The sequence below is a fragment of the Chironomus tepperi genome, unplaced genomic scaffold (genome assembly GCF_022539635.2).
Source record: "Chironomus tepperi strain 1889 unplaced genomic scaffold, CSIRO-AGI_Ctep_v1 contig_74, whole genome shotgun sequence".
Lineage (NCBI taxonomy): Eukaryota > Metazoa > Arthropoda > Insecta > Diptera > Chironomidae > Chironomus > Chironomus tepperi.
Window position 1 is genome coordinate 1,608,815 of NW_027226196.1, and position 26,853 is coordinate 1,635,667.

Below are 26,853 nucleotides of genomic sequence, written 5' to 3' on the forward strand. Positions count from 1 at the left end.
AAACGTCACTTTGTAGTCATGTGACATTTAGGTCCATTTTCGGATATAATCGTGTAGTCAATTCAAAGAAGATTGCTTACGACATTTGTTGCTGCACATGATACTAATGTTAGCTCATTTGTATTCGATCAAGAGATTTGGAGGATGTTATATCAAATTACAGACAGTAAACAATTTGATCTACTGTCATTAAGAACAGTTATTTCCTAATTCGCGGTAATATTTGGTGTTTAAGGCATTCTGTTTGCAGTCTACGGCAATGTTCTATTTGAAGTATAGGACAATGTTCTATGTGGATATGTGTCTGATTCTGATGAAATAGAGTTAAGTATCTGGAGTATCGAGCTATTTGGAACTAAATATAGAAGACCGAGTGTTTGGACAACTGGATGAACGTCTGTTAACTCTATAACAGCTGATTACATAGCACATAATCAATTTAATGATCAAACTATAGTCAAATCACCTAAATTTGACAAAATTCTAATCTAAAACAAATTAATTGTAGAATCGACGATAAAATTCCTAAAAATTCCAATAAATAGACACGAAACCTATCAAACAATTTAGTAGTTTCCACGAAACAATCAATATTTCAATCAAAAATGTGTACGAAATCTTTTTTGCAAACTTTATTTTTAGCATATTCTATATTATTATTATTATTATTATTTCTGAGGGCGCGATAAACTTTTTAATGTATGACGAAAGGAAGGCTGATAAGAAATTGAAAAAAAAAAAATTCATTTGTTGTGTGAAACAAAAACATTTTTTTTCTTTTTTTTTTCATTTCATCTTCTCTTTTCTTTCCAAAAAATTGTACATGTGACAAAAAAGAGTTTATCTGCATCTAATAGAAAATATTGTATAAGTTTTTATATTATTCACTCTAATCATTGCTATTTTGTGTATCAGTGGAGCTTTTTGGCGGATCAGTTATGAGATGATACAAGTGATGCCGTAATGGTGAATGTTGGTCATCATCAATACTACGCTTACTTGAACTACTTGGTGACCTTGGCGACGATGAATGAGAGCTTGGTGACATGAATGCAAACTGATTGCGTGGGACATCATCATAACTTGGCATGTAATCCGATTGTTGTGGATTATAATATGGTGTACCATGTTGACTCAGTACTCTTGGATGTGGCGAAGGCATTGGACTTAACCATGATGTATAACGTATATTCATTGGTCTTGTATAAACCATCGAACGACGTGGATATGGCGTAAGTGATGGAAAATATACATCGCTCCATTTACATGCTGCTTTTGGTGTAAATTCACCCTTAACAAATAAATAAATTGGACGCTTAAAGCCCTTACTCAAATGTTGTGTTACACCAAGTGTATAGAAATGACTAAATCCAATTTCTTGACTTAATAAAAAGTCGGCAAAATTTGAGGGATGAAATTTGATATTTTTGTAATTCTCATAAATTTGTTCCGTCATCTTCTTCTTTTTCTTGTAGCTTGGCCAATTTTGCAACTGAATTTGGAATAGAAAGACATAGAAATACAATGAAATGGACATATTTGCTGACTTTTCGAACGACTGAATGACTATGTAAACTTAAGTCATCTAAAATGCGCTCGTGTCGACCGTACATTGACATGAAATAATAAACATGATACTCACTTCTAGAATCAATTTTCCTCCAGGCCTCAATTGATTAAAGATCTTCCTAAATGTCAACTTTAATCCTTGATCGCCGTGATTAAGATGAATCCATTTTGTAACCGAAAGACATAGGATTAAATCGTATTTTTCGGCATCATGAAATACATTAACTTCATCTTTAGGCACGTAGTTCATCTATAAGGAAATAAAAAGATATCCAAATGAATCATTGTTTTAAAAAACTTAATTAATAGATGAGAAACAGTGCTTGAGATTAAGCATAACATAGTCAAAACACGTACTTCTTCAAAAGATATATTATCAGGTATTCTTAGATTTTGTGCTTCATTTTGTGGTGTTTGCGGTGTTGACGGTAGTGTTTGTGGAGTTTGCATTTTCTTCTGAATTTGTTTAAAAGCCACACTTAAATTTCCATAACAAATAGGAAATGACATTGGAAAGCATTCGGTTTTATGACGATGCTTTGCTGCTTCAGTCGATAAGTTAGACTCTAACAATTGATTCGGCACAGCTACATATTTCTTTAGTTTACTTCGTGCAATACCAATTAGCTTCTTGTCAATATCGATTCCAGTTATTGTTTTTGGTGAGAAATATTTTGCTATAGATAAAGTCATGAGACCACAATTACAGCCAACATCCAGAACATCCTTATTCTTAAACAAATGAATATTGCGTTGAAATATTTTTAAGCGCACATCCATGTTCTTATTTAAACTTTCAAAACCAAAATATCGATTATAATTTCCATGTTGACAATGTGCTGTCTTTTGAAATGATGGCTTTTGTTCTGCTTTCTCGTCTGGCTTCTTTTTAGCTCCCTCCTCATCGAATGGATCATCATCGACCTCAGTTGGTTTTGTCTCTGTTGACAAATTTGGATCACTAACTTTAGAATCTTCAACGGAAGTACTCGATTTTCTCATTGTTGGACTTATTCTGGACGCCTCCTTTTGAGCACTTTTATCAATAAGATCCCATGATGGATCAGCTTGTTCGTCATCTGACGACTCTTTAGATACGTTCGAATCATATGCATGATGTGATGGTGATGTTCCCATTTTACCAGCAAATGCTACTTTCTTTCTTGGATAATGCTCTGATCCAGATTTATATCTCTTACGTTGACGCTTCTTCCTTAAATTTCCCGATAATTGTAATTCATATTCTGTTTTATCAACAGGACTAAGTAAATTTAATGGATCATTTATGTTTGGTGGTATTATCAGCTCCACTTTATTCTCATTATCTTCCTCAACGGTTACTTCATCATTATCAGTTATTTCAGATTCATTCTACAAAATAAAATATATATAACAATGTTAAAGATATAATTTATGTGATTTAAACAATAATAAATTGATATTAAATGAACAGCACAAAAAGAAGAAGAGTTGTATGTCGTGTATTAACATTAAAATAATAATTGTAATCTATGCATATAAATTGGCAGAGCATTGTTTTACTTAAAATATTAATATTAAGCATGCAAATTAAAGATATGTCAATAAAAGTTAACGAAAATGAAAAATTTCAATAATTGTTGTAACAAAAAAAAAGAGAAAATAGACCTCACCTGAAGACTGTTTAGATTCAATGGATCTGTGTATGTACCACCGAGTAGAAATTTCTGTCGATTACGACGGGCCCCTAAAAATATAATTAATTAAATACACAACATTAGATGAGCGAACAAATTGAATAAAATTAATGTAATTTACGCTTTTCAGGTAGGAAAAATTTTGAAACCCCAACTCCGGTACTGAACTGCCTCTTGTTATTATTCTTATTTTTTAATATCATTTTTGTTGTCGATTCTTTATGCCTTTTTAGTTTAATCTCTCTTTTATCCACTTCCATCATTGCTCTAATTTGATATTATTTCGACGTATTGTACACTTATGAACTGCTTTATGCTAATCACTTTAGATTTATGCAAATATTGCCAATGAATTTAATTTTTTTCTTGAAAAATGTCTCATTATTTTAGTAGATATTTTGTGACTAACCAATGTATTATGATTTTTTCATAAACATAACATCCGCGAGGCGTCGCTGGTGTTCTTTTTGAAATTATTTTTTCCGTTATTGTTAATTTGGGGATTTAATTGAAATTTTATTATTTTCTCTAATTAATTAATTGAATTTGACTTCAAATTCATGAATATCAATGCCTGATTACTATGATGCCATTTTAAATTAAATTAATTCATAAAGTTTATAAATTTGACAGTTGACAAAGTTTTCAAATTTTTCTCAATCCCACCAAACGAATTTCAAATATTTTTTGACCGTTGATATTTTCACCACATTTTAAATGTACATTTTTGAGCTTTTTCTCATAAATATCTAATATTATGTAGTAACCGTTGTTTAATTTATGTCATATTTTAAAATCTCATAAAATTAACGAAAAACAAAGTTGCAAATTGAAACAGAAAGTGAATATGAGATAAAACTTCACAACTTGTACATTATTGTATCATTTTCTAAAGTGACAAGTTTCTACAGCAGCTGCGTGTAATTTTTTATTTTCATCAAAACACGACAAACCGGAAGACATTTTTTTGCGGGAACCGGTAACATTATGCATTTATTTTTATGTCAATTGAGGTTTTACTAATGCATAATAACATTTTTTGTGACTTATTGAACCACGTGTTGTGGTGAGTTTAGATTGTCATCCAAAAAAATATAACTGTGAATATGGATATTTATGTAAACTAAATGGATCTGATGTGAATATGAATTAATAAGTGAAGAAATCATTAGCTTACTTTTGTGCATACTAAAAATGAGTTACAAATCACATTTAAATGTTGTGCCAGAGTTGTCGGATGAATGCTGAGCTGAATTAGGTATTAGTTAGCAGGTGTCAAGGTATAGTTATCGATACAATTGTCAAGGCAATCTCTGTTTTCTCAAAAATTTTGATTAATGTGAATTTTTAAGTAAATAAAAATTAAGGTTTCTGACCTTAAAAATCCAAGGTTTAGCGTCATATGCGCGTCGCAGTCCAAATGATGGGTAAGCGAGCGGGAAGCCCGTCAAAGCACCTCACTTAATCCTAGACTTACAGTTTTATAATTGGATCCGAACCCCGACTATGACGTCATTACTGCCTGTAAATTACAAAGGGAGGCTGTGAGCCGTGCTTCAAATGCAAGCTACTAACTTGGTTCGTTGGTCATACAAATCACTTGGGATCAATGTGGCTTCCACTTGACAATATCCCAAGTCAAGGACAACACTATCAGTTTCAACAGCTTCCTTCCAAAAGCTCTTTGGTCGTTTAAGAGTTTTTTAACACGTTTTCAGTGTGTATGATTCGAAAAAGGACATGTGGAAAATTTGAGTCTCGAACTCATGATCGCTGGGTCAGTGTGTAAAGATTGACTCCCGGAAATCAAAGCATTTACATCACCAAGCCACTTCCATTCATTTCTATCAAAGAATTTTTAAATAACTCTAGGCAAAAAGACAAGAACTTGTTGCAAAACACGTCTTAAACAAAGGCAGTGCCTGAAGATTTGCTCGAGTTTAATATGAAACCGGCAACTCTGAATAGGAAACAAAGAATGAATTACGTACCACATTGTTGTTATGGATAGATATTAAAGTTATCAGTTAGGTGCATAAGTGTAATCGAAAATAACAGTGTTTAACTTTATTTTTACCATCCGAGCGTGCAAAAAAAAAGGTTATTATGCTGAAAAAATACCTCATTGCTCTTCCTTCACTTGCCGCTACTGCTATCATTTCTCCCTGACTCTCAACAATTTTTTTTTTCATTTTTTTCGTATTTCTTCTTTCATTTTTTTTCGTAATCACATCATGCGAGTTAACATCCACCGCACACCGCAATCCACATCGTCTGTTGTTGAGTATATTGCAAAGTTTCTTTTCAGTTATTTCCGTGCATTGAAGAAGTTCAGTTCGTAGTCTGAAATACTGCAAAAGAAAGACGAAAAATAAAAAATATGAGAAATAAAAATATAAAAACGCGACTAGTTTTTTAAATAATAAAAAACAAGGCAGAAAGACAGAAACAGTTATGTAAAAAAAAGACTCATTTAATGATCCACAGACTGACTGATATCATCCCATAAACATTTAATTTATTTGTTTAGTTCAAAGTCAAGAGTGTCGCAAAAAAATAAAAGAAGTTAAGCGTAACATGATTTCAACTTTTTTATCTGACTTTAAAGTCATTTGAGATTTGTTTAAGATCAGATACACTGACCCACTTCTTCAGGGTGGGAAGCATAAAAGCATTAACAGCAATAACTTTTTTTATTAAAAAAAAAATCTCTTTATTGACCATCAAATACTTAAAGTGTTGTGAAGCATAGTGAAAGCGAATACATGTGAAAGCAGAAAGAAAGAAACAAAAATAAAAAAAAAATATTAAATCCAAGAAGGAAATTCGCCTAACATAAAAGTGCATCAAGCTTGTTGTGATACTTAAATGTGTGCTTTTTTTTTTGTGCAAAACTTTTCAAATTTATTCATTGAAAATTACAAAACAATGCATCAAAAAAATTAATTAATTGATCGAAGTTGTTATGCACACATCTGAATAGAGTATATCCATACAAAAATTTTACACATGTTAATATTGAAATAATTAGTAAAATTAATTATAGCAAAGTTAGAAGGCTATCAAATCTGAGAGAAATTTAATGTAATGATGTCATCAGTTGTAATATAAATAAATTAATAATTGTGAATAAAATTAAATAAAACATGTTTTACATGAAGAGTTCATTCATACTCATTTTTATTGTATTTTACATTGAGTTAAGTATATTTGAAGGTGAGTCTTTGACAATATAACTGAATAAATCAAAAAATAAATGTTTATGTCGCATGGTTGAACCATTCTGTGTAAATTGAGCGGGGACTCTTGATAAAAAACCGTAAATCTAGTGATAAATTTTCCAATCTGTGGCTGTGCATTGGCGCATTTGAGTTTTATATTGTTTTGAGTGCAATATTTGATTTAACGGATATTTTAGATTTGAATTTTGTGAAAATGTTCTGAAACCTTTCAACAGTTTCTTTAAAAATTGTAAATTGTGTGGTTTTCAACTGAATTTTTAAATTCAAAAGTGTTTAAAAGCTTTTTAAAAATTGGCTTGTGTACAGCTTTCATAGACTATGATGGTTAGAATTTGTACGGTTTTGAACAAACGATTGCACGAAATTTTGGATAAATCTTCAGAAAATACCTCAAAACCTTTCAAAAAGTTCAAAAAATGGTAACATTTTTGCATATAATTTGTAATTTGTATAGTTTTAAGTCCATTAAACGGAAATTTGGGTTAGATGTTTCAAAACCTCTCAACAGTTTGTTCCAAAATTTGAACGGTTTTGAGTGAACCAAACGAATTTGACTTTAATGTTTCAAAGCTACTCAAAAATGTGTACTGTTTTGACTTGGATGTTTCAAAACCACTCAACAGTTTGATTCATAATTTGTATGGTTTCAGTAAATTTTCAAGAATTTGAAAGCCGGATGAATGAAGCAATTGTGGAAATCCAAAGAATTTACAATTTTCTCGAACACCAAACATTGCATGCTCAACAAAACTTCCAAATTAGTTAGAAAAAGCTTCACTGTAATAAAAATTAAATTATTCAATTTACCAAGAAAAAATAAAGTTGTTTGTTAGCCATAATGGGAAAATTAAGTAACTAGTGCTCACGGGTATGTTAAACGATCACACCGGACAAAATGAAATTTTCTTATAAATATTTGATTGCAATAAAAAACAATGTAAAGGTAAGAATTTTGATGGGCAATAAGGCATATTTGTTGACACACGATCTTATTATCTTGTTCAGTGACTCCAATGCCTGCACAGTCACTTGTTTTGTTTATTTTTCTTTGTACTCTGATCAATTATTTCGTCACTTAACGACTAACAGTGAAATAGACATTTAGAGCCATAAATCTTACCTTTATATTCCATTTCCATCAAAAAAATATGATCATTTATAATACCTATGTGGCAAAAATTTTGTTGTTGCTTGAATGACAATCATATCGTAATATCAAGTCAGTAGACAAATATGAATAGGTCCTTGAATTTAGGCATGAGTACATTTGTTGATTAACATCGACCGACGAACGAAAACAATTGTAAATGGATTGTACACGAAATCGTCGTTATGATGTTGATATGAGATGCATTTATATGTAAATATTTAATTATTTTAAATTGGCACCATTTTCAGAAATATTAACATATGCAATATCTAGTCAAAAGAGTCAATATGACGAGGATCAACAGATAATAAAAGCTGTTCAAGACTCCATCGTAGAATGGAAAATAAAAAAAGCAAAGCACAGGTAGGTCATAAGAATAATTAAGCACTATTTTTACAATCTCATTCTCAATGTCGATCATTTAAATTGTTAAGATTCTTGTGACTATTATTAATAATTTATTATTCGTATTTTACGTCTTTAAATTGAAAAATTAGACACAAGCGACAAACAAATGTCGTTTGCTATGGCGAGCTTGGATGTTTTGAAGATTCCGGACCGTACGGTTATATAGACATGCTGCCAAGTTCACCTGAAGAAATCGATACCAAATTTTACGTTTATTCGACTAAGAATAGGTGAGAAACTGCTGGATTTTGAGTTGGGAATTGAATGTCTTTGGGTTTGTTCTGGATGATTTGTTATGGGATTGTAGATCGGCTGTTAATATCGATGATTCACTGGATGTTTTCAAAAATTCTAAAAATTCAACTGGATCTTTGATTTTGACTTATTTTAGCAATAAGGATGATTATTTTGAATTATCTACGAGTTATCCACCACGGAATGCGACTTAATAAAGCTTTGTGGTTAGGCAAAATGTTGCCATACGGCTTTATTTAATAATAATGATGTTTATTGTTTGAAGTTCTAAAACAGACTGACATTTTGTATGAAAAGGGGTTTTCAACTATGTAAAATAAATAATATTCAAATCTCAAATGAACGTTATAACAGCATTATCTAAGAAAAATTCCAAAATTGATCCAAACATCAAGCAGATAAATCATCCAGAACACAATTCCCAACACTACGAATTCTGACACGACATGACATAATCCAAGGATTAAAGAAATGTTTTTATCGACTTAACCAACTGATTATCATATTTAATTAACCTTCTGTCAATAACTATTTTGATTTGCAGATCAGAAAATCCATTTTTACAATTCTCATTCCATGATATTTCTCCATATTCATTATTAAATGAGACCTTAACAACAACCACAACACAAAATCCATTAACAAATAATCGAATTGATCGTCAAGATCGTAATGTGAGAACGTCAAATAATAATAAAAGTACATTTGATCCAATGAAGGTTTATAAAAAATTCGGTGATATGAACAATGCGTCAATGAGAATAATAGTTCATGGCTTTGGATCAAATTGTCGTCATGAGTGGATAGATGAAATGAGATCGGCATTAATGGCAGTCGAAGAATGTTTTGTAATGTGTGTTGAATGGGAGAAAGGAGCGTTATTACCAAAGTAAGTGTTACAATAATTAATTCGCTGTGTTGATCAGGTTTTCAGCTCAGTTTTTTTCTGTCTCTCATTTATTAGCTACGTCAAAGCAGCTGCAAATACAAGGCTAGTGGGCAAGCAACTTGCATTTTTATTAAAAGGTCTAGAAAAAAATAACGGATTGAATTATACGCGAGTGCACATCATTGGATTTTCTCTCGGTAAATTCTTAGTTCTCTTATTGCCAATTTATCATTTATTTTCGAAAGCTCTGACCTACTAAGGGGTCGTCGGCAAATAATGTTTTAAGAATTTGAAGCAATTGAAATGTAACGGCAATTTAAAATTTGAATTATTGTCAAAACATTACAACATTTGTATGGTTTTTAAGAATTCAAATTATTTACAACCGTTAAATTTTGTATAAATCCATCAAATCATTAAATCAAATAAATTGAAATTATAACAATTTTACAGGAGCTCATGCATCTGGATTCGCTGGAGCGGAACTAAAAAGAATACAGCGTATAACTGGCCTAGATCCTGCAGGTTATAAATGTCTCTAATTAACATAAAAATCAATTTCTCATTGAAAATTATTTATTACAGGCCCACTCTTTGAGGGATCACACATTGCCGCTAGACTAGATGAAAGCGATGCGGAATTTGTGGATGTCATTCATTCAAACGGTGAAAACTTAATATTGGGTGGTCTTGGAAGTTGGCAGCCAATGGTAATGACTCACTATTAAGACAGACTCTTAAGCTTACAAATTTATGCATTATTATTCACAGGGTCATGTAGATTTCTATCCAAATGGAGGTAAAATACAGCACGGATGTTCAAATTTATTCTTAGGTGCCGTAACCGACATCATATGGACATCATCAAAGGAAATTGAAGGCAGATCACTATGCAATCATCGACGTGCTTATAAATTCTTTATTGATTCTGTTGCACCGCGATGTCTTTTTCCAGCATTTCCATGTGAAAGTTATGAAAGTTATTTGAAAGGGAATTGCTTTCATTGTCCGAATAGAAAAGCAAAATCTATTAAAAGTTCAGCATCAGGCGAAATGTGAGTATCACGATTTGAAAATATGAAATCCAGCCTCAAGACTGCTGCTGTGGCTGTTGCATTTTCTTATTATCGCAATTAGTTTTCTTAATGAAGACAGTTGATCTCATACAATAGTGGTAAATAGCCGCAAACATTTCTCATGACACCGTACACAATTTCTTTTGTGCTTTAAGAAAGCTCAGATCAGTTTTATCATCAAAAAATGTTATGTGAGAATGAAGTTAAACCAGACATCATGGAAGGTTAATTGTTAACAACCATAACAGCACATTAGGAACGGTTTTGAAGTTTTTAATATGCAGAAATGAGTCGTAAAGCTCAATGAAAATCGCAGATTCCTAAGAAGCTAATTAGATGTGCTCTAATAGTCTGTCTGTACTCTAAACGACTTTGAATGTTTTGATGATATGCAAAAACAAAACAATGTTAAGTCTTACTTCATCTCATCATGTAAATCGAGATATAAAAAGCCGAATTTAATTAAATAGTGCAATACAATCAAGTGGATTTGGAAATTTCGAGAGTTTACATTACAAGTCAAGTTCACTGGCTAGCCAATCACTGTGCTTCTTATTTAATGTGAGGCTTCAAGATATAAAGACAATGACCACAAAGAAATCATTAAAAATTATGCTTTAAAATTTATGTAGATGCGGGGTTTCACTTTAATTAAATAAAAATACAACGACGACTTAATTAAAATAATCAATTTTTAACACTTTTGTGCGTAAATCTGGGGCATTTTGACTGGGTTAGTGGATGATAAAATTTTGCGTACCTGCTGTTAATTTAATTACTCTGTCGTTAAATATTCTCCAGCTAAAATTAATTAAATTTTTAAAAAGTCGTTGAAGTTCAAAATTTTAAAAAATTTGCTAAAGATCACATTTTGAACTGCTAAAATTTAAATTTTTCAAAACCGTTAAAATTTAAATTCTTAAAAAACGTTAAATTTTGAATGAATAAATTCTTTACACAAATAGCTGAGCTTCCAAAAAGCACCTCACAGACAATAACAAACAAAAAGCACGACATGCAATATTCATTAATTTTTCTTTTCTCTTCGTCTCTTCAACACAGAAAAATTCACGATAGAGTCGACTCAATATGTGGTGCAATGGGCTATTATGCCGATAAATCAACAGGTAGAGGCCAATTATACCTACGAACGAGAGAAGAAGAACCGTTTTGCGCTCACCAATATAAAATTAAGCTACACAGTTCAATCACAGATCTGCCAATAAGGACAATAGGTCGCATTGATATTGAACTTGAAAGCGAAGGTGGATTGTCTGAAACTTTTACTATAACAGAGTAAGTATAATGTTTATTTGTTAAAAAAAGAAATTGAAAAGCTGTCGTAAAAATGTTGATTTCTCACTCACGCTCTTTTTACTTTTCTTCTTCTTTTTTACATAATGACTGGCATTTAATTATTATTTGAATAACATAGCCGCGATGACCAAGAGATATTTGCCGGTGATTTCATTTCAAAAATAATTGTACCACATCCAGCACTTTATTTTCCAAAGAATCTAACAATTACATATCATGTTTATCGTGGATGGCTGACACGTGGATTATCATCATGGAGTGTCAATAAAGTCATTTTAAGTGATAGCTTTGGTGAAAGCTTCTCGTTATGTAAAAATATTGAATTGGAATCGGGAATTCCAGTTCGTTTGACCTTACAAGAAGGAGATTGTTATGAAGAGGAATTACTTCTGTCAGCTTTAACAACTGAACCTTCAACGACTACCGATTCAATGAAATTATCATCTTCAGAAACAGCCGAAGCTTTAAATGCGGAACCATCGATGGTCAATAAAACAGGCGAAGTAATTGAATTGGGAAAGCACATGATAATTAAAAAAAATGAATCAGCTACAGCTATAATTGCAACAAGTTCAGACAAATCAATCTCAGTAATGCCTGCAGACTCATGGAAACCAATTAAAATTAATAGTCTTAATGACTCATTAACCACATCCAATAGCACAAATTCTATTGATGAAGACAAGTTCCTAAATATTGGCGAAAAAATGCCAAAAGCAAAAACTGAAAAGCGTTCATTTGGACAGTCCGATGATGACTCAAACCTACCAATTCGAGATGATTCAACGGCTATGGAGGAACCAATTGATTTAGATGCTGAAGAAATGAATGAAACAGACAGTAATGATGAAAATGTAAAAGATTTAATGGATACAGAAAATGATACATCCGATAAATTTGTTACAGTTCAATTGTTCCCATACCGTTTAGGTGATATTTTTGAGCGTGCCGAAAAATACGCAAAATATACATTATTTCCCTTGTTAAGTGAACAAATCTCAAACATATTTAGTTTTGATGGTAAAAATGAAAAGGTAAACAGCAATAATAATAATAATAATAATGCATCGCCACAGATGAAAACGATGAGAAAGTTTGACGTTGAAGATGATGAGAGTGCATTAAGTATGGAAAAAGTACAAACACTACAGAAAATGTCGATAAAAAGCGATAGTATAAGGCCGCCAATTGAAAAATTACTCAATACCAATTACGACTTAAAAGAAGACGATGAAATGGAAAGTGTTAGAATTGACTTGCCTACGTATAAACCACCACGAGATAGCGATAAAATATTCATTCCAATTGATAGAGGGAGTGTGTAGTGTGATTTATGTAGGAAATAATAAAGAAATTTTTTTAATTTTTTGTACATTTCTTGACTTCTTATTTTACTTGCTTTAGTTTAACATGTGCTGTTATAATACTAAGCTTAACCGACTTTCTGTATTTCTTTACTTTGTCTTCATTTGAAACTGTTTCATTGGGGTACGAAAGTTGAAAACGTGACTGGCAGGTTAAGATTGCTGATTTTGAATTATTGATTCTTATGAAGAATTTAATTTCAGTTCAATTAAAAATTTGAAAATCCGTTAAATCTTACTTCATTTCAGTACAATTTAAAATTTGAAAATCCGTTAAATTTTTTTAATTCATTTCAGTTCAGTTTAAAATTTGAAAATTCGTTAAATTTTAGTTCATTTCAGTTTAGTTCAATTTAAATTCAAAAATGTCGTTAAATTTTATTTCATTTCCATTCAATTTAAACTACGAAAAACCGTTAAATTAAGGTCAATAATCAAATTAAGAAGATCATTAAAACTTACAAAAAATAAAATCAATGTCACTCATTTAATTTCTTTATTTTCTAACCAATTGATGCGATGAAAAGATAATTTTTTAAGAAAGTACTTTTCTCATCAATCAACAGATCTCTTAAAAACAGAAATTTTAAATATTTTATTTTCTTTTTTTTGTTTCTTCAATTAATAACTCAGTATTCATACGATTCATGCCTACGCTAATAGTTTTCAAATCTTTCATGTCTTTGTTGACGGTTTCAATTAGCAATTTTATCGCTTTTTTGCAGCATCGAAAGGAGATCAGCTATTCATCTCATCTGACGACTCTTTGTCTGGAGTGTATTCTCTTGTACCACAAACAGCCCACTGACTTCTTTGAATTCTCATCTGTGTCAATAACTCATTAAGGTTTCCCCTTGAATTGTGTCGAGGCTGAGACTAATGCTTGCACATTTTCCAATTTTATTTTAATATGCTCCTCGTCGGGTGTCAATGCCAAGCCTGTTTTTCTCTTGCTTCACATTAATCCTCACTTTACGATGACTCAACTTTGCAAGCTTTCATCTCTGTTCAGTAATTCTTGTCCTTGTATTTGTGTGCCTTAATTTTAATTCATATGATTTGAAGTCTCATTCTCTTGACATGGATCATGATTGTCACTGATGGCTTGTTGCCACATACGTGCATCGCCATAAATTGATACTTTGAAAATCCCTTGAGAAAATATTACTTCAGGATGTTGTTTCTGCTGCTTTCTGAGGTTGAGCTTGTCCAATTTACAAATTAGATCGAAATTCAGACAGAACGGAATCAACTGTTGCACTAGCTGAAATTATGTAAAATGCATTAGAAAATTAATTGGTGATATACAGAACTGTGTGTTGTAAGCATGTGTTTTTCGTAAAGTTTAGGGAAAACGGTTATAAATTACTACAATGAGGAAAGTTTATTGCACTAATTGGATTTCCATTTTTCCTACAATTGATTTCTTTCGCAGTATGAATTTGCGTGAGAAACAAAAAAGTGTTGTTTACTGTTGTGTCTAGGTCCAATATTCATTTAGTGATATGAAGTGATTGAAGTAAGAGCAAAAGAACAGATTTCTAAGCCACATTGGTTCTTAATCTCTAGTGCTGTATATCAGTCATATTACAAAATTTTTAATTAATTGATATTTCTATTATTATGATAATCAAAGCAGCTCCCAGTCATCGTTTTATTGCATGTCAACAAGGAAAGAAACTATTGTGTACATATTTAGAGGAAGTTCCGCTGGAGATCGATTCTGAAGAATCTGATCGATCGGAATTTGATGAGATTATGTCAACTGACAAAATTAAGCATTTTTACGTCACTGTCTCTGTTACATTAACGTCAGTTCTACTATTATTGATTATTTATGGATGTTGCACTTACAGAAAGTAAGCCATAAGTTTCCGTTAATGAAATTAGTGACTATACATTTTTTTTGTAATCCACAGGAGAAGGCTTGAGGATTTAAACAAACGTAACGAAGTTCTAGCAAGAAGAAGATCCAGAGGATTGGGTGATGGACAAACTAATTCAACTGAGAGACATTTGCATCAAAAATTAATTAACTGAGGATCCTTACTTTTAATCCGAACATCAATATGTATAATCAACATTTTTCTTATTTGGTTACGATTAGCTGGTGTTCTCGTACTTCTTAAAGACGGTGCAATTAGATTATCAAAATTGAAAGGCATTTCTATTGTCAAATGTCTGTATTTAAACTTAATTTTTAATATTATTTTATTTCAAAATCAAAACGAACTTAAATGTTATGCAAAAATGTGTTATTCCAAATTCAAAAATTTTCTGACCGTTAATTATACAGGTATTCCCTATAAAAAATTATTGTAAATTAATTTATTTAATTAGAGTAATCATTTGTTTTATTGATGAACTTGTTAAAATGAAAATCCACAAAATTAAGCTTAATTAAAATAAATTGAGATGATTGTATAAAGTCCTTATCGCATACTTGTGTCTCTTGAACGATAAGTGATACCTCTGGATTTCATGTCTCGTGTAATCGAATTTGGAAGTCGTCCTGATACCGAAATAGCATAAACTCCTTTACAAAAACGATCTGCAAGTATTAATATTATGTATTATAGTGAAAAAAATTTCAACTGGATCTTTTCAACTTACTGATTCTCTGCCATTTGCAGACCCATGAATCTTCTGGGCTCATCACAGCAATCATGCCATCAAAATTATTACTAGTGCAGTCAATTACTCGGTCTTTATTTTTCTTCATCTTGAGAAATGATTCACAATTGTCACATCCATCGTACTCAAATTGTTCCATTGTCTGCAAAAAAAATTTTATTCATGAAAATAATCAATTTTTCTTTATTTAATCGTTCTGTAATACTTACTTTGATTAGTGAGCATACTAAGCATGCACGTAATCCTCTTAAATCCTTTGGAATTGTGTCGAAAGACATCTTTTCAGCTTAGAAATCAGATAATTAATGATTTTTTTGGAAATGCTGATACGTTGTTTACTAAATTTGAACTGAAATGAGTTGAAATATTCAAACTTACTGAACAGACACTAAACTGAAATGAAATGAATTGTAAGATAGTGAACAAAAATCACAAAAAATTGTCTAGAAAAAGTGAACAATAAAAATTTAATAGTTTTAACAAAAAACATTGCGAAAAATCAAAATAAAATATGGACAACAGTAAAGAAAAGTCCGAGGAAAGTAAGGACGTAGAATCCAGTGAGGAAAATTCTCAAGATAGTCACCAATCGTCGAAGAAATCTGTAGAAAGTCACAATCTGAATATATCCATAGACGAAATAGATGAAGATATTCAGGAGAAGATGAAAGGAGACAGGATTGGTTCCACGCTGTATTCTGAACGATTTATATTAACGACATTGATGGAACTAAAAGAACTAACTGGAAAGCTTGAAACAGAATTAGAAAATAAACTTGAAATTTTGTGGGACACAACAATAGAGAAGGATGTTGTGGAACTGCTATTAAATTATGGATTTTTGGACATAGCTGGAATCATCATTGAAGGCACAGAAGATGATAGACTAATTGAGATTTTGTTAGGAATAATAGCTAATATGGCATGTCACAGAGAAACTCGAGAACAGCTTTGCAACTCAACGGATGTGATGGGAGTTATTCTAAATCAATTGACAAGCAGTGATCCTTTGATATTACACCAACTTATGAGACTTTTACATTCAGCTATACTATTTGAGAATTCTGGTGACGAGACTGTCTGGTTTAATAATCATTTTAAAAAGTGTGAAGATTTTGTGGAAAAATTCAGTTTCATCCTTGCAAATTCAACATCAAATACCCTCCTAATGAGCTCATTTGAGGCACTAAATGGCGTTTGTGCAAAATTTGCAATGATTGAATGTCAAACAGACTCGGAGAAAGATGCAAGCTTTCCACAATTGTTTGTTAAGAAGTGTCTAGTTGAAGCAATGATTGAGGCATTTAAGCAAGTGATTGGAATGAGCGTTGGATCCGATACAACAGACATTATACCAACACAAAATCATCAGAAATTTATGAATTTATTCCTTGAACTCAACATGATAATATCACAGTATGAATCTTTGTCAATGGAAGCATATAAAGATTATCTGCCTGAATTTCAAAAATGTCTAGGACGTATATTGATACCATTAACTCACAAAATGTACCTTTTACCATTAAACTCGAATAATCAAGGAATTCTTGAGAATATAAATGATATTACACAAGCATTACAAGATCCATTCGACGAAAATATATTTTCACAAATGGTCATAATATGGGATTTAATAGAGGAGGATAAAAACAAAGACAAATCGTCTGATTGGGAAGATGAAGAGGACTCAACCGTTATAGACATTGACGATCTTAGTATGACAATTTTGGAATTTTTAACACGCACTGGATTTAACAGCAATCAAGAACAATTTACAGCATCTGTAAAAAATCTTAATCTAGACTTGACCATGAAATTATTTGAGAGAGTAAATGACAATGAAGATCCGGAGGATGAAATAAAGTCAGTAATTGAAAAAATGAAGCACAGCATTAAAGCAATTTGGAAAGTTGATTTAAACAAGCAGTAATTACGTAATTTATAATATGTAACAATTTACCATAATTAATTAATTATAAGATGATGAAATATTAATTAAAGTGACTTATCTATTAATGATTATAAATTCGCATCTTTTTCTAACGGTCAAAAAAATTTCAAAATTCTCGATTGATGCGAAGGTCGGTTCGCGTCACAGGTTACTGCTTCCTTTCCAAAAAAATTCTTTGAACAAGAATTTTATAAAGTAAGTGAAATTAAAAATTATTGTAGAAATCCTATAATTTATGTTCTTAATTTATTAAATTATCATTTATAACAATGAAACCAATGTGGATTAATTAAATTCAGGCTTGAATTGTGCATATTTTGTGAGAAATATGTGAAAATAACTTTGGTCCGAGTGCATGTTTTGATTTCTTTAGAAACCTCCTCAATTGACATAATTTGAAAGGTTAAATAAGATAAATTCAAACGTGTCTCGTAAATTCAATGCATCAAGTGGTTATTATGCAACAATTAAAGCTTTGAAATCCTCAAAAAATAGAAATTAATATTTGCAAAATGTACACACATTTTTTAGGTTAAGGTTGTTTTCATATTAAATTAAGAGCATAAAAATCAACTAGTTTTCATGAACAAACATTAATTGTATATTAACTCATTTTAGGTAATCAGGATGGTAAATCACCGCATACCATCGGTTTTCTCAAAAACCTATGTTACGCCAAGACGTCCATACGAAAAGCCTCGTCTTGATGCTGAATTGAAGATTATCGGCCAATTTGGTCTTAGAAACAAGCGTGAAGTATGGAGAGTTAAGTACACATTAGCCAAAATCCGTAAAGCTGCTCGTGAACTTCTCACATTAGAAGAGAAGGACGAAAAGAGATTGTTCCAAGGTAATGCACTTCTCCGCCGTCTCGTCCGTATTGGAGTTTTGGATGAATCCAGAATGAAGCTCGATTACGTTTTGGGTTTGAAAATCGAAGATTTCTTGGAACGTCGTTTACAAACACAAGTTTTCAAGTTAGGTCTTGCTAAGAGCTACCATCATGCTAGAGTTTTGATCCGTCAAAGACACATCCGGTGAGTTATATTTATTATTATTAAAGCATATACAGCTAGAATGATGAAAAACCATTTACCTATCTGACACTTCTTGTCTGAATTAATAATCTATGTAGATTCCCCAAAAGGATTCTGATTCCATTAATTATTCTATGCTTTATTAAATAATTGAGTACAGTCACTAATTGTATGCCATTATTTTACAGTGTCCGCAAGCAAGTCGTCAATATCCCATCATTCGTTGTGCGTTTAGACTCGCAAAAACACATCGATTTCTCATTGAAATCACCATTCGGAGGTGGACGTCCAGGTCGCGTAAAGCGAAAGAACATGAAGAAGGGACAAGGCGGCAGCGGTGGTGCTGATGAAGAGGATGAAGATTAAGCTACTGGAATGTTGAACATCGCAGAAATCCAACAACAAATTTTTTAAATGATAAACTTTTCCAACTTTATTTGTGAAACTGAAATCATGCTGAAAAAAACATTCACTAAGTAATAAAAGGGATAAATGATTAAAATTTGGAACTGTTTACTATATATAGAATATGCTTTATTTAATTTAATTGTTTATTAGCTCTCGTTTTAATGCTCGATCATGCATTTTCGTATAAGTATCTTGACTTCGACCCCAAAATTGTGTGATTGCCTTTGTAACATCGTCCAGCGTGTAAATATTAGGCTGACTTCGATTAAAACAGTCATAGACATAGAACGAAAGTGTTTTTGAGTCTACTTTCTTCTTTTTTGATCCTCGGCTTCCAAATCCAGAAACTGAATATTTGATACAGACTGACAAATCGAAATGCATCCGAAGGAAGTCTTTGACTGACACATTAAAAGATCTAGTTCCAACATTTCTTGTTAATGCCCATCTTTTATTAACTAAAGTGCTTCTATATTCATCTTCTTTTAATTTAAGCATAAACCAATCAAATGTTCCTTCATCAGCTATTGGAAATATTAGGCTACTATATTCATCAATTTGTCCATGATTATCGTCCAGCTCGTCGTTGACGTATTCCTCTATTATATGCTCTTCTTCCTCGTATGGCGGTTCACCACTCATGTCTGGTTTCTCATCACTATCGGAATCAAAAGTACTGCCTTTTAATGCCAACAGCTGATTTAACTTTCTTTCTATCCTATCCATTTTCAGTAGAATTTTTCGCTCTGATATTTTTACTTGTTCTCGAATGTATCGCTTAATGTCACTTGTGCTGCTTTCATCAATTATAGTCTCCTCAACAAGAGGATCAGTAATCTGAACTGTGGCATATGCCTTCTCTAATTTGATCTTTTTTGGAAGAGATTCATCTACTTCCGACATACTGGATCTTTTTATTTTCTGGATCTGATCTCTGAATATAATTAAATCACTGGTTTGTTTATTGATGATTATTTCACTTTTGTCTGTAGTCATCACTTCTACTATAGAATACTTAATTATATCGAGTAATTCTCGATATTAATGATCTAATCTGCTACTTAGTAACGATATAAAATTATATTTAAAAACTTGACAAAATTTTGTATACGCTTGTATGCTCTTGAAAATAAAATAAAAACTTCATGTCGATGTATTGGTGAAATGATTCGAAAAATTCAAAAAAGTTTATGATGTTTGCTTAACGGACTTTTCTGTTGAGCACGTGCTAAGTGTGAGTCATAATGCATGATCTTCTGTTTGGATGTTTCGGATTTGATGAAAAGTTTGCAAAATTTATTGGAAATTTTTAATTTTTTGTTCATAAGTCAAAGTTCATTTCATTTGAGTTCAAAAATTCAAATTTGAAATGTTCGTTACGAGTTGAAAAATCGAATTTTCCTGCAAATTTAAATGAAAAGACACAAAGTAACTTAAAATAACAACTTTATTCTTTCCTTCTCTTTTCATTCAAAAAAAATCTATGATTTTAAGATTTTTAAATTATAATCTTTTCTATTGTGTGTATATTGTACCATAAATTTTTCTCTTTATTCATTATTATCTGTTTTTATTCTTGTGCAAAAAACGTCTCGATAAAAAAGAACGTTCCTTTAACAACCAACTTTTTTTAAGACTTTCATTCTTCTCATATTTCAATTGGGGGGATTCACTGTATATTAATTTAATACTAAGCAAAAAAAAAAAGTAAAAAAAAGACTTAAGTGATACAAAAAAAAATTTGTTAAATACAAAAAAATACAATTAAGAAAAAGCATTTTAATCTTTTCTAACTAAAAAAAAAGACTTTTCGATCTCAACTTTTCTTTTCAATCAATTTAAATATGTTCATTTGTGCGTTATGTTTTTTGTCACTTAAATAATTGCACTTAAAATTGTGACTTTCTAATTATTTTTTTTATCTTTTTTTTCATCCTATTAAATTAGTAAATTTAGTTTTTAATATAAGTCATAAGAAATGTTGCATGAATTGTTTTCATTTTAAATGTTTTTTTGATGAAATTTTTCACTTAGGCACAATAGAATTGTTTCTCCTTCGAAAAAAAATAATAATATTAATTATCTTAAAAATGTTTTCTAAGCGTTAATTCAAATCAACTTTTTGGGAGTAAGATTAGTGATTGATCGGGACAGCATGAGTGCATTCTTAACGGTTTTGGCAATTTGTGCTTTTGAATTTGACTTACGTCAGTCATGTGTAAATAATGTAAGTCTTACGTAATGTTTTTACACATCATTTTCAAATTTGTTGAATCGGTAATATTTTTTGAATTTTCAATGGCTGTTATTTTTTGAATTCTTCATGACCTTTTTTTTTTGAATTCTCAATGATCGTTATTTTTTGAATTCTCGATGCCCGTTTTTTAAAATACTTGAATTTTCAATAACCGGTATTTTCTCAAAAAAGAATACTTCTACTAAATTTGAAACCTTTCTGTCGAATAATACAAAACACTCACACATGTCCCGTAAAATGTTTAAATAAAAAATATGAATAAAAGAAAAAGAAGTGATGAGACATGACGACATTCATTTATTAGGACAAACTATCTAACCGACTCTTGCATGTATATTTTTTTTTAGTAAATCTCATCATTAAAAAACAATAAACTTTATGTATAATTGTATCATAAATTCGTTGCGTTATTAAATTTTGATAAGATATAGGATAGAAACAAAACTGACCTTAATTAATCGTAGTAAACTTTTATACAATATTCTCATTATTATCAATTATTTTGATTTTAAGTCCGTTTATATCAAGAGATGACATCAGAAAACCATAAAATAATTAAGTAATGATTTCCGTTAGTCATCTCTGGAAGTCCCTTCTCCGAAAAACATCAACGATTATCACAAAAAAGAAAAAAAAAACTTTAATTATCTTCCGACACAACAAAAAAAGGACGTTAACAGTACGAGATAATTTTGTGATTAATAAAAAAAGTTCTTTAGGCACCGCTATTTCTCATATATAAAAAAAATGTATAGCTGCATGTAATGAGGTTTTGTAGACGTTTTGGGAGTAAGTTTCATCTTCTTATCTTTTCGAGAGCTGAGATGTAGATGTTATGGATGAATTTTTGATGACGATAGTGATGAGAGAGACTATTCAGACTTGTTAAAAGAAAGTATGTAGTTAAAAAAAGTCATGAAACGTTCTACACTTCATCTGGTGCCAAATTTGTTCGAACAGGCGTTGATGTTGAATCCGGTGCCTGAACTTTTTGCTCAGTTATGTTATTCTCCTCATCACGGCTTTTTGCTTGCGCTTCGAGAGCTCTAATACGGTTTTCGTGCTTTACAATTACGGCTTTCAATTTGCGTATCTCATCGTGAAGCGACTTTATATCTGCTTGCTAAATTTTTAAGTACATAAATAAGAAGATGGAATGAATTATTGCAAAATTCATTAAAATTCGTGGAATTTCTGGATATTTACCGTTACTTCAGGAACTGCAGGTGCTGGCGGTGGTACTGGTGATGGCTCTCGTTCCTGCTTATCATATTTACTTGAAGTATGAGTTCCGCTATCATTGCTATCTGTTGTATTGTTATTGCTTTGATCATGATTATTGTTACTATGTTGCAATTTTTTGGCTGCCGAATTGAGGATGTTTGGCTTTCCTTTATCAAGTACATTTGACTTCTTTGTTACATTAAGTTGTTGTCCGTGGGAACTCGATACGTAGCCACCCTGCACAATTAAAACACGATCCTAAACATTTAGTTTTCCATATTTTTTTGAGTCATTGGAAATTTTTTCATAGATTTTTAAGCCAATTTATTTGATTTTTTTTTTTGAAAGGATTAAGAGGGTTTTAGAGAGGTGAGTTTGAAAAATATAAAAAAAGAAAAATAAAAAAGAAAAAAAAAAATTAAATTGCATGATTAGCTTAGAACATGTGTACACATAAATAATGCTTCTCGAATACAAAAGCAGGCTTGAATCATCAATCTTATAGTCACTCATATGGAAAGTTGCACTACATTCAGCTTATATGATATGAATCAATCAGGGTTGCAATACGTCTATCGACATGTCATTGAACTTTTTCTATTTTAAATTCAAACTTTGTGAATCATTACTTATTAACGATTTTCAAAAATTTGAAATGGCAATCATATTCAAATTGACCGTTAAAACTTAATCCTTAGTTTTTTAAATCTTGAGATTAAACTTTAATTCTAGGATTAAGAATCAAGATTAACTTCGATTAAAATTGTATAGATCCAGTTCAAAATAGCCAGCAATTAACATCGCCGACAGTAAAATTGACCAACCCATGAATGAAAGAACAGCACACGAATGAAATAACACAGAAGATTAATGTTGAAAATTATCAATGGAAATGATTTTGGACAGTTTTAGTTGATAAAAAAGCACACACATTGTCTATTTTTTGCTGTGCTAGTTCTACATACAAGCTTTGATCACGTATGTATAGTAATGTAATGTAATGAATCAATCATTTCCTTTTGTCGTATGTTAAGGAATGATAATAATGATAGTTGGCAATAAAAAAATGGGTGTACACGTATTAGCTTAAGCCACACACACAATTCAATAAAAGTATAGAAGGCATGAAAAAAAAACTATAAAAGGGCAAACAAATAGATGATAATGGATATGATAACATAAATTAAAAGATATGATTGTTAATTATAGATATATGATGTGAGGAGATTAATTATAATGATTATTATCAAATTTACCTTTAATGATACGAGACATGGTTCCGCATCAGATCCGGCAAACCAATCTTCGGCAGAGATAGCTGCTTCATCAGACAAAGTATCAGGATAAAGATCTTCTTGAAACAGTTCAGATTTTCTAGGAACAGTCATCGTTATGACTTGACATAATCCACTATTATTAAGTCGATAAAATCTCGCAATTTCACATATGCTGACATCGCATCCTCGTTTCGGCATTAATCCTAAAAACCCAAAGTCAACGTTAGTCACGAAATTATCCATAATTAAATATTCAGCATTACTCACCAATTCCTCTCTGAGGATCGGGGGTTTGGAAGGTATTAATATAATGTACAAATGGAGGTTCAGGTGTAACTTCAAAGTAGCGAATCACAGAATCGCCTTTGCCGCACAAATAGACTAAATTAGTATCGGGGTCATAAAGTGGAAACATAACGCCATTTGACGTATCTAAATCGACCATGACAATTGGTTCTGATAAGGCATCGGGTGCGCGAAGACTGTATTGACGTTCTGATGAACGATTAAATCTAAAAAAGATTAAGATATTGATAATCACAAGTTATGCTTTGTTTTATAGGAAAAAAATAAAATAAAATATAAATACATACCCAGTAGTAAAGATAAGGCCATGACGTAAGAAAATAGCTCTTGTTGCTTTCGAACCCTCATGACATAATGCTTCTGACTCAATATCGCCGGTTCTGGGATCAATAATTCGAATTTTCTTATCTTTACATGTTGTCACGAGTTTCGACCCATCCCAATTAAAGCAGGCACTAAAGACGATATCCGGATGGCTGTCAATATGAATTAAAACCTCACCCGTTCCAACATTCCAAATTACTATTTGATTATCGGAACCAGCTGTTAAAAGGACATTAAGAGCTGATGGATGCCATAACACTAATCCAACACGTCGCTGATGATAAAGTAAATCGACGACGGGCTCGGTAAGAGTTCGTGATAAACCGCCATCAGGAATTTGCCACACCTTAAAGCAAGCATACAATAGATTTATTGAAAAATGTGATTATCAAATAAACAACAAGGCTGACTGGATTGTTAATAGTTTACAAATATCTAGCGACTGACGAAAAATATTAAAAAAAATAGTCGATTCTATTTTCTCTATCATCACTTTAAAAATATTTTATGAATTCATCTTCGGACTACTTAATGAAAATGGGTATGAAATGAAAATATATCTCTTTAAGTAAGCGAATCGACCGTGGTCTATTTATAGCAACCTTCACGAAAAATCGCAATTGGAGTCTCCCTTGAGAAGAAAATAATGATGTCATCAAATTAATAGCGATGCTCACCTTTACGACACAATCCTCCGAACCTGATGCAATGACATTATCATTGTGTGGGCACCAAGCAATGTCCAGCACGGGACCTTTATGTCCACCAACTAAAGCATGATCTGCAGGAATTCGTCCGACCTACAATAATTAATATTTTATTGTTTACAACAATGTACATAATGTACACAGGAACGAATGTAATTGATTGATTATAGAACATTTTAGTTCCTTACCTTATTATGCGGTAAAACGATAAAGGCACCGCCACCAGCTGACTCGACGATAATGGCTAAGAATTTTGGATTGACAGCACAGAATGTAGAATCCCAGCTACTTTTTGATACTCTGATATTGTCATAGCATTGCTCTCGCTTCAATGCTTGCCCATAAACGTGACGGAATTTAGAACTTCTCACAACCCGAAAAGACATTTCTTATGCTGCTATTAATTTTGTGTGTATATTATTTATGTGCTATAATTCAGTGATTATCCCAATAGTGGTGATGTTCTGTTTGTAAGAGATTTAATAAAAAGAACAGTAATGAGCTTTTTTGGCTGGTAATTATTATTGCTTCTTCTTGAGCCACCGCGAACATACAAGCGCACACAAAAATATAAAATAAAAGAATATACAGCAATATTAATTATCAGAGCCGATAAATGATTTTTTTATCACACACTGCAATGGAACACATTTTCATTCTTCGTTTTCCACACACATTCGCGGCTATTTGAAATGAAGAAAAATCAGATCAAATGCAGAGAAAAGTGATGATTTTTTTTCATTCCTTTAAAATTCTTCTTAATTCACTAATTAATGACACATTCTTGAATCGTATGGTATACACGAAAGCACATACTTTACGCAGCAATTTTGATAAAACGTTAATTCCTGGAATTTGCACAATAAACTCAAAACATATGAAACTTACAGGATTACAGAAAAAACTTAAAAAAATTATTTTCCCAAAAATGACCAAAATAGGCGATTCTATTTCCCCGCATCAGTGCTGCACCAAATTGAATGTTACTTATATAGTTTACAATTTTTGAGTACATGACTCTAATTTGTGTTGTATTCTATTGAATTAGACATTGTGAACTTGGATGCTACTGGATCTTATTTAATGGGTTAGTTTTTGAATTTTATGGATTTTTATGAATATACAGGATGTTCTTTCATTAGTATTCAAAGATTTGTGGCTGAAAAATTGAGTATCATTTAAGATTTCCTGATCGTGCTTGACGGGTGACTGTGCTAATCTCATTTATTTCGTAAGCTATTCTTTCTATGATCTGATCATTATTATTACGTCTATCATGTTACTAGCACAAATCATATTGACTACCATTAGTCTAGTTCCATAAATTACGCATAAAATTCCTTTTCATCAATTTTTTTCTCGGAACTTATTTTCGAAAATTTCAAATTTTAACGACTTTTATTAAATACATTTTTATTAATTACATTAAATGCAGTTTTATGTATCACAGTGCATCACAGATTTGATTAATAATAATTTCAAACTTTAAATTTGGTTGCTGTTCATCTCATACTCCATGCATTCTCCATCGTTAAAGTGGGCCTTTAATGCTTCTTTAGTCTTAAATTGATGCATGATATTGAATGGGCATTTATATAGCTGTGGACCAACATAGTTTTTCTCACATTTACTGATGTGACCAGGCATCTTTGACCGTAAAATTGCATGAGATTCATTAAATGGGCAAGTCATGATTTCATCTTCTCTGAAAATTATCAAAAACTCGCATTATCTCTACTGTTCCTTGTTGTCTATATGAAGCATAATGCATATTATGTCTAT

General features: G+C 31.4%; 6 protein-coding genes and 1 long non-coding RNA gene across 12 annotated transcripts in view; 3 read left to right on the forward strand and 4 right to left on the reverse strand.

Moving 5' to 3' along the window:
- Positions 1-689: 689 nt before the first annotated feature.
- Positions 690-3,639, reverse strand: LOC139101090 (7SK snRNA methylphosphate capping enzyme bin3-like). The gene is made up of 5 exons (XM_070653966.1): positions 3,367-3,639; positions 3,222-3,295; positions 1,927-2,940; positions 1,643-1,819; positions 690-1,492 (listed from the first exon to the last, which is right to left on the reverse strand). The coding sequence occupies exons 1-5, from the start codon at positions 3,506-3,508 to the stop codon at positions 890-892; spliced, it is 2,010 nt and encodes a 669-aa protein (XP_070510067.1). The 5' UTR covers positions 3,509-3,639; the 3' UTR covers positions 690-889.
- Positions 3,640-5,570: 1,931 nt separating this feature from the next.
- On the forward strand, positions 5,571-12,959 carry LOC139085602 (uncharacterized). The gene is made up of 10 exons (XM_070633689.1): positions 5,571-6,461; positions 7,886-8,000; positions 8,135-8,275; positions 8,845-9,189; positions 9,265-9,386; positions 9,643-9,714; positions 9,775-9,899; positions 9,961-10,244; positions 11,328-11,561; positions 11,701-12,959. The coding sequence occupies exons 1-10, from the start codon at positions 6,392-6,394 to the stop codon at positions 12,905-12,907; spliced, it is 2,715 nt and encodes a 904-aa protein (XP_070489790.1). The 5' UTR covers positions 5,571-6,391; the 3' UTR covers positions 12,908-12,959.
- Positions 12,960-13,626: 667 nt separating this feature from the next.
- On the reverse strand, positions 13,627-15,184 carry LOC139085604 (uncharacterized). The gene is made up of 2 exons (XR_011543937.1): positions 14,997-15,184; positions 13,627-14,210 (listed from the first exon to the last, which is right to left on the reverse strand). It is a non-coding gene; the product is annotated as an uncharacterized lncRNA (long non-coding RNA).
- Positions 15,185-15,269: 85 nt separating this feature from the next.
- spt4 (Transcription elongation factor subunit spt4) overlaps positions 15,270-26,853 on the reverse strand; it is a 36,192-nt gene continuing 24,608 nt past the window's right edge. For 2 of the 3 annotated variants that reach the window (XM_070653922.1, XM_070653921.1), the window contains exons 2-4: positions 15,790-15,896; positions 15,560-15,722; positions 15,270-15,497 (exon numbers count right to left, since the gene is read on the reverse strand). In XM_070653922.1, coding sequence (XP_070510023.1) covers positions 15,379-15,497; positions 15,560-15,722; positions 15,790-15,858 — 351 coding nt within the window. In that variant the 5' untranslated portion in view covers positions 15,859-15,896 and the 3' untranslated portion in view covers positions 15,270-15,378. Of the gene's footprint in view, positions 15,498-15,559; positions 15,723-15,789; positions 15,927-26,853 lie in introns of those variants that run through there. The other variant, XM_070653919.1, reaches the window with a different exon arrangement.
- LOC139085573 (protein saal1) lies at positions 16,003-17,606 on the forward strand. The gene has a single exon (XM_070633657.1). The coding sequence runs from the start codon at positions 16,092-16,094 to the stop codon at positions 17,508-17,510; it is 1,419 nt and encodes a 472-aa protein (XP_070489758.1). The 5' UTR covers positions 16,003-16,091; the 3' UTR covers positions 17,511-17,606.
- On the forward strand, positions 17,662-19,070 carry RpS9 (ribosomal protein S9). The gene is made up of 3 exons (XM_070633658.1): positions 17,662-17,726; positions 18,150-18,568; positions 18,757-19,070. The coding sequence occupies exons 2-3, from the start codon at positions 18,159-18,161 to the stop codon at positions 18,932-18,934; spliced, it is 588 nt and encodes a 195-aa protein (XP_070489759.1). The 5' UTR covers positions 17,662-17,726; positions 18,150-18,158; the 3' UTR covers positions 18,935-19,070.
- On the reverse strand, positions 20,406-26,042 carry coro (protein coronin). 4 transcript variants are annotated; one of them, XM_070653912.1, is made up of 8 exons: positions 25,960-26,042; positions 25,260-25,535; positions 25,042-25,164; positions 24,328-24,710; positions 24,002-24,246; positions 23,714-23,937; positions 22,440-22,715; positions 20,406-22,356 (listed from the first exon to the last, which is right to left on the reverse strand). In XM_070653912.1, the coding sequence occupies exons 2-8, from the start codon at positions 25,455-25,457 to the stop codon at positions 22,159-22,161; spliced, it is 1,647 nt and encodes a 548-aa protein (XP_070510013.1). In that variant the 5' UTR covers positions 25,458-25,535; positions 25,960-26,042; the 3' UTR covers positions 20,406-22,158. The 4 variants fall into 4 exon arrangements, with proteins under 4 accessions (XP_070510013.1, XP_070510015.1, XP_070510012.1 ...); XM_070653914.1 differs by having other exon boundaries at positions 22,440-22,694; positions 25,888-26,028; XM_070653911.1 differs by having other exon boundaries at positions 25,888-26,028.

What these genes read in the sequence shown, in the direction of transcription:
- LOC139101090 (XM_070653966.1), bottom strand. Translation starts at nt 3,508, where the DNA reads ATGATGGAAGTGGATAAAAGAGAGATTAAACTAAAAAGGCATAAAGAA. An exon ending in TGAATCTAAACAGTCTTCAG is followed by an intron (nt 2,941 to 3,221) that starts GTGAGGTCTATT and finishes TTTATTTTGTAG; the next exon opens with AATGAATCTGAAATAACTGA. An exon ending in ATAATATATCTTTTGAAGAA is followed by an intron (nt 1,820 to 1,926) that starts GTACGTGTTTTG and finishes ATTTCCTTATAG; the next exon opens with ATGAACTACGTGCCTAAAGA.
- coro (XM_070653912.1), bottom strand. Translation starts at nt 25,457, where the DNA reads ATGTCTTTTCGGGTTGTGAGAAGTTCTAAATTCCGTCACGTTTATGGG. An exon ending in CATGTCTCGTATCATTAAAG is followed by an intron (nt 22,716 to 23,713) that starts GTAAATTTGATA and finishes CTAAATGTTTAG; the next exon opens with GATCGTGTTTTAATTGTGCA. An exon ending in CTGCAGTTCCTGAAGTAACG is followed by an intron (nt 22,357 to 22,439) that starts GTAAATATCCAG and finishes TTAAAAATTTAG; the next exon opens with CAAGCAGATATAAAGTCGCT.
- LOC139085573 (XM_070633657.1), top strand. Translation starts at nt 16,092, where the DNA reads ATGGACAACAGTAAAGAAAAGTCCGAGGAAAGTAAGGACGTAGAATCC.
- RpS9 (XM_070633658.1), top strand. Translation starts at nt 18,159, where the DNA reads ATGGTAAATCACCGCATACCATCGGTTTTCTCAAAAACCTATGTTACG. An exon ending in ATCCGTCAAAGACACATCCG is followed by an intron (nt 18,569 to 18,756) that starts GTGAGTTATATT and finishes ATTATTTTACAG; the next exon opens with TGTCCGCAAGCAAGTCGTCA.
- LOC139085602 (XM_070633689.1), top strand. Translation starts at nt 6,392, where the DNA reads ATGTTTTACATGAAGAGTTCATTCATACTCATTTTTATTGTATTTTAC. An exon ending in AAAGGAGCGTTATTACCAAA is followed by an intron (nt 9,190 to 9,264) that starts GTAAGTGTTACA and finishes CTCATTTATTAG; the next exon opens with CTACGTCAAAGCAGCTGCAA. An exon ending in GAAACTTTTACTATAACAGA is followed by an intron (nt 11,562 to 11,700) that starts GTAAGTATAATG and finishes TGAATAACATAG; the next exon opens with CCGCGATGACCAAGAGATAT.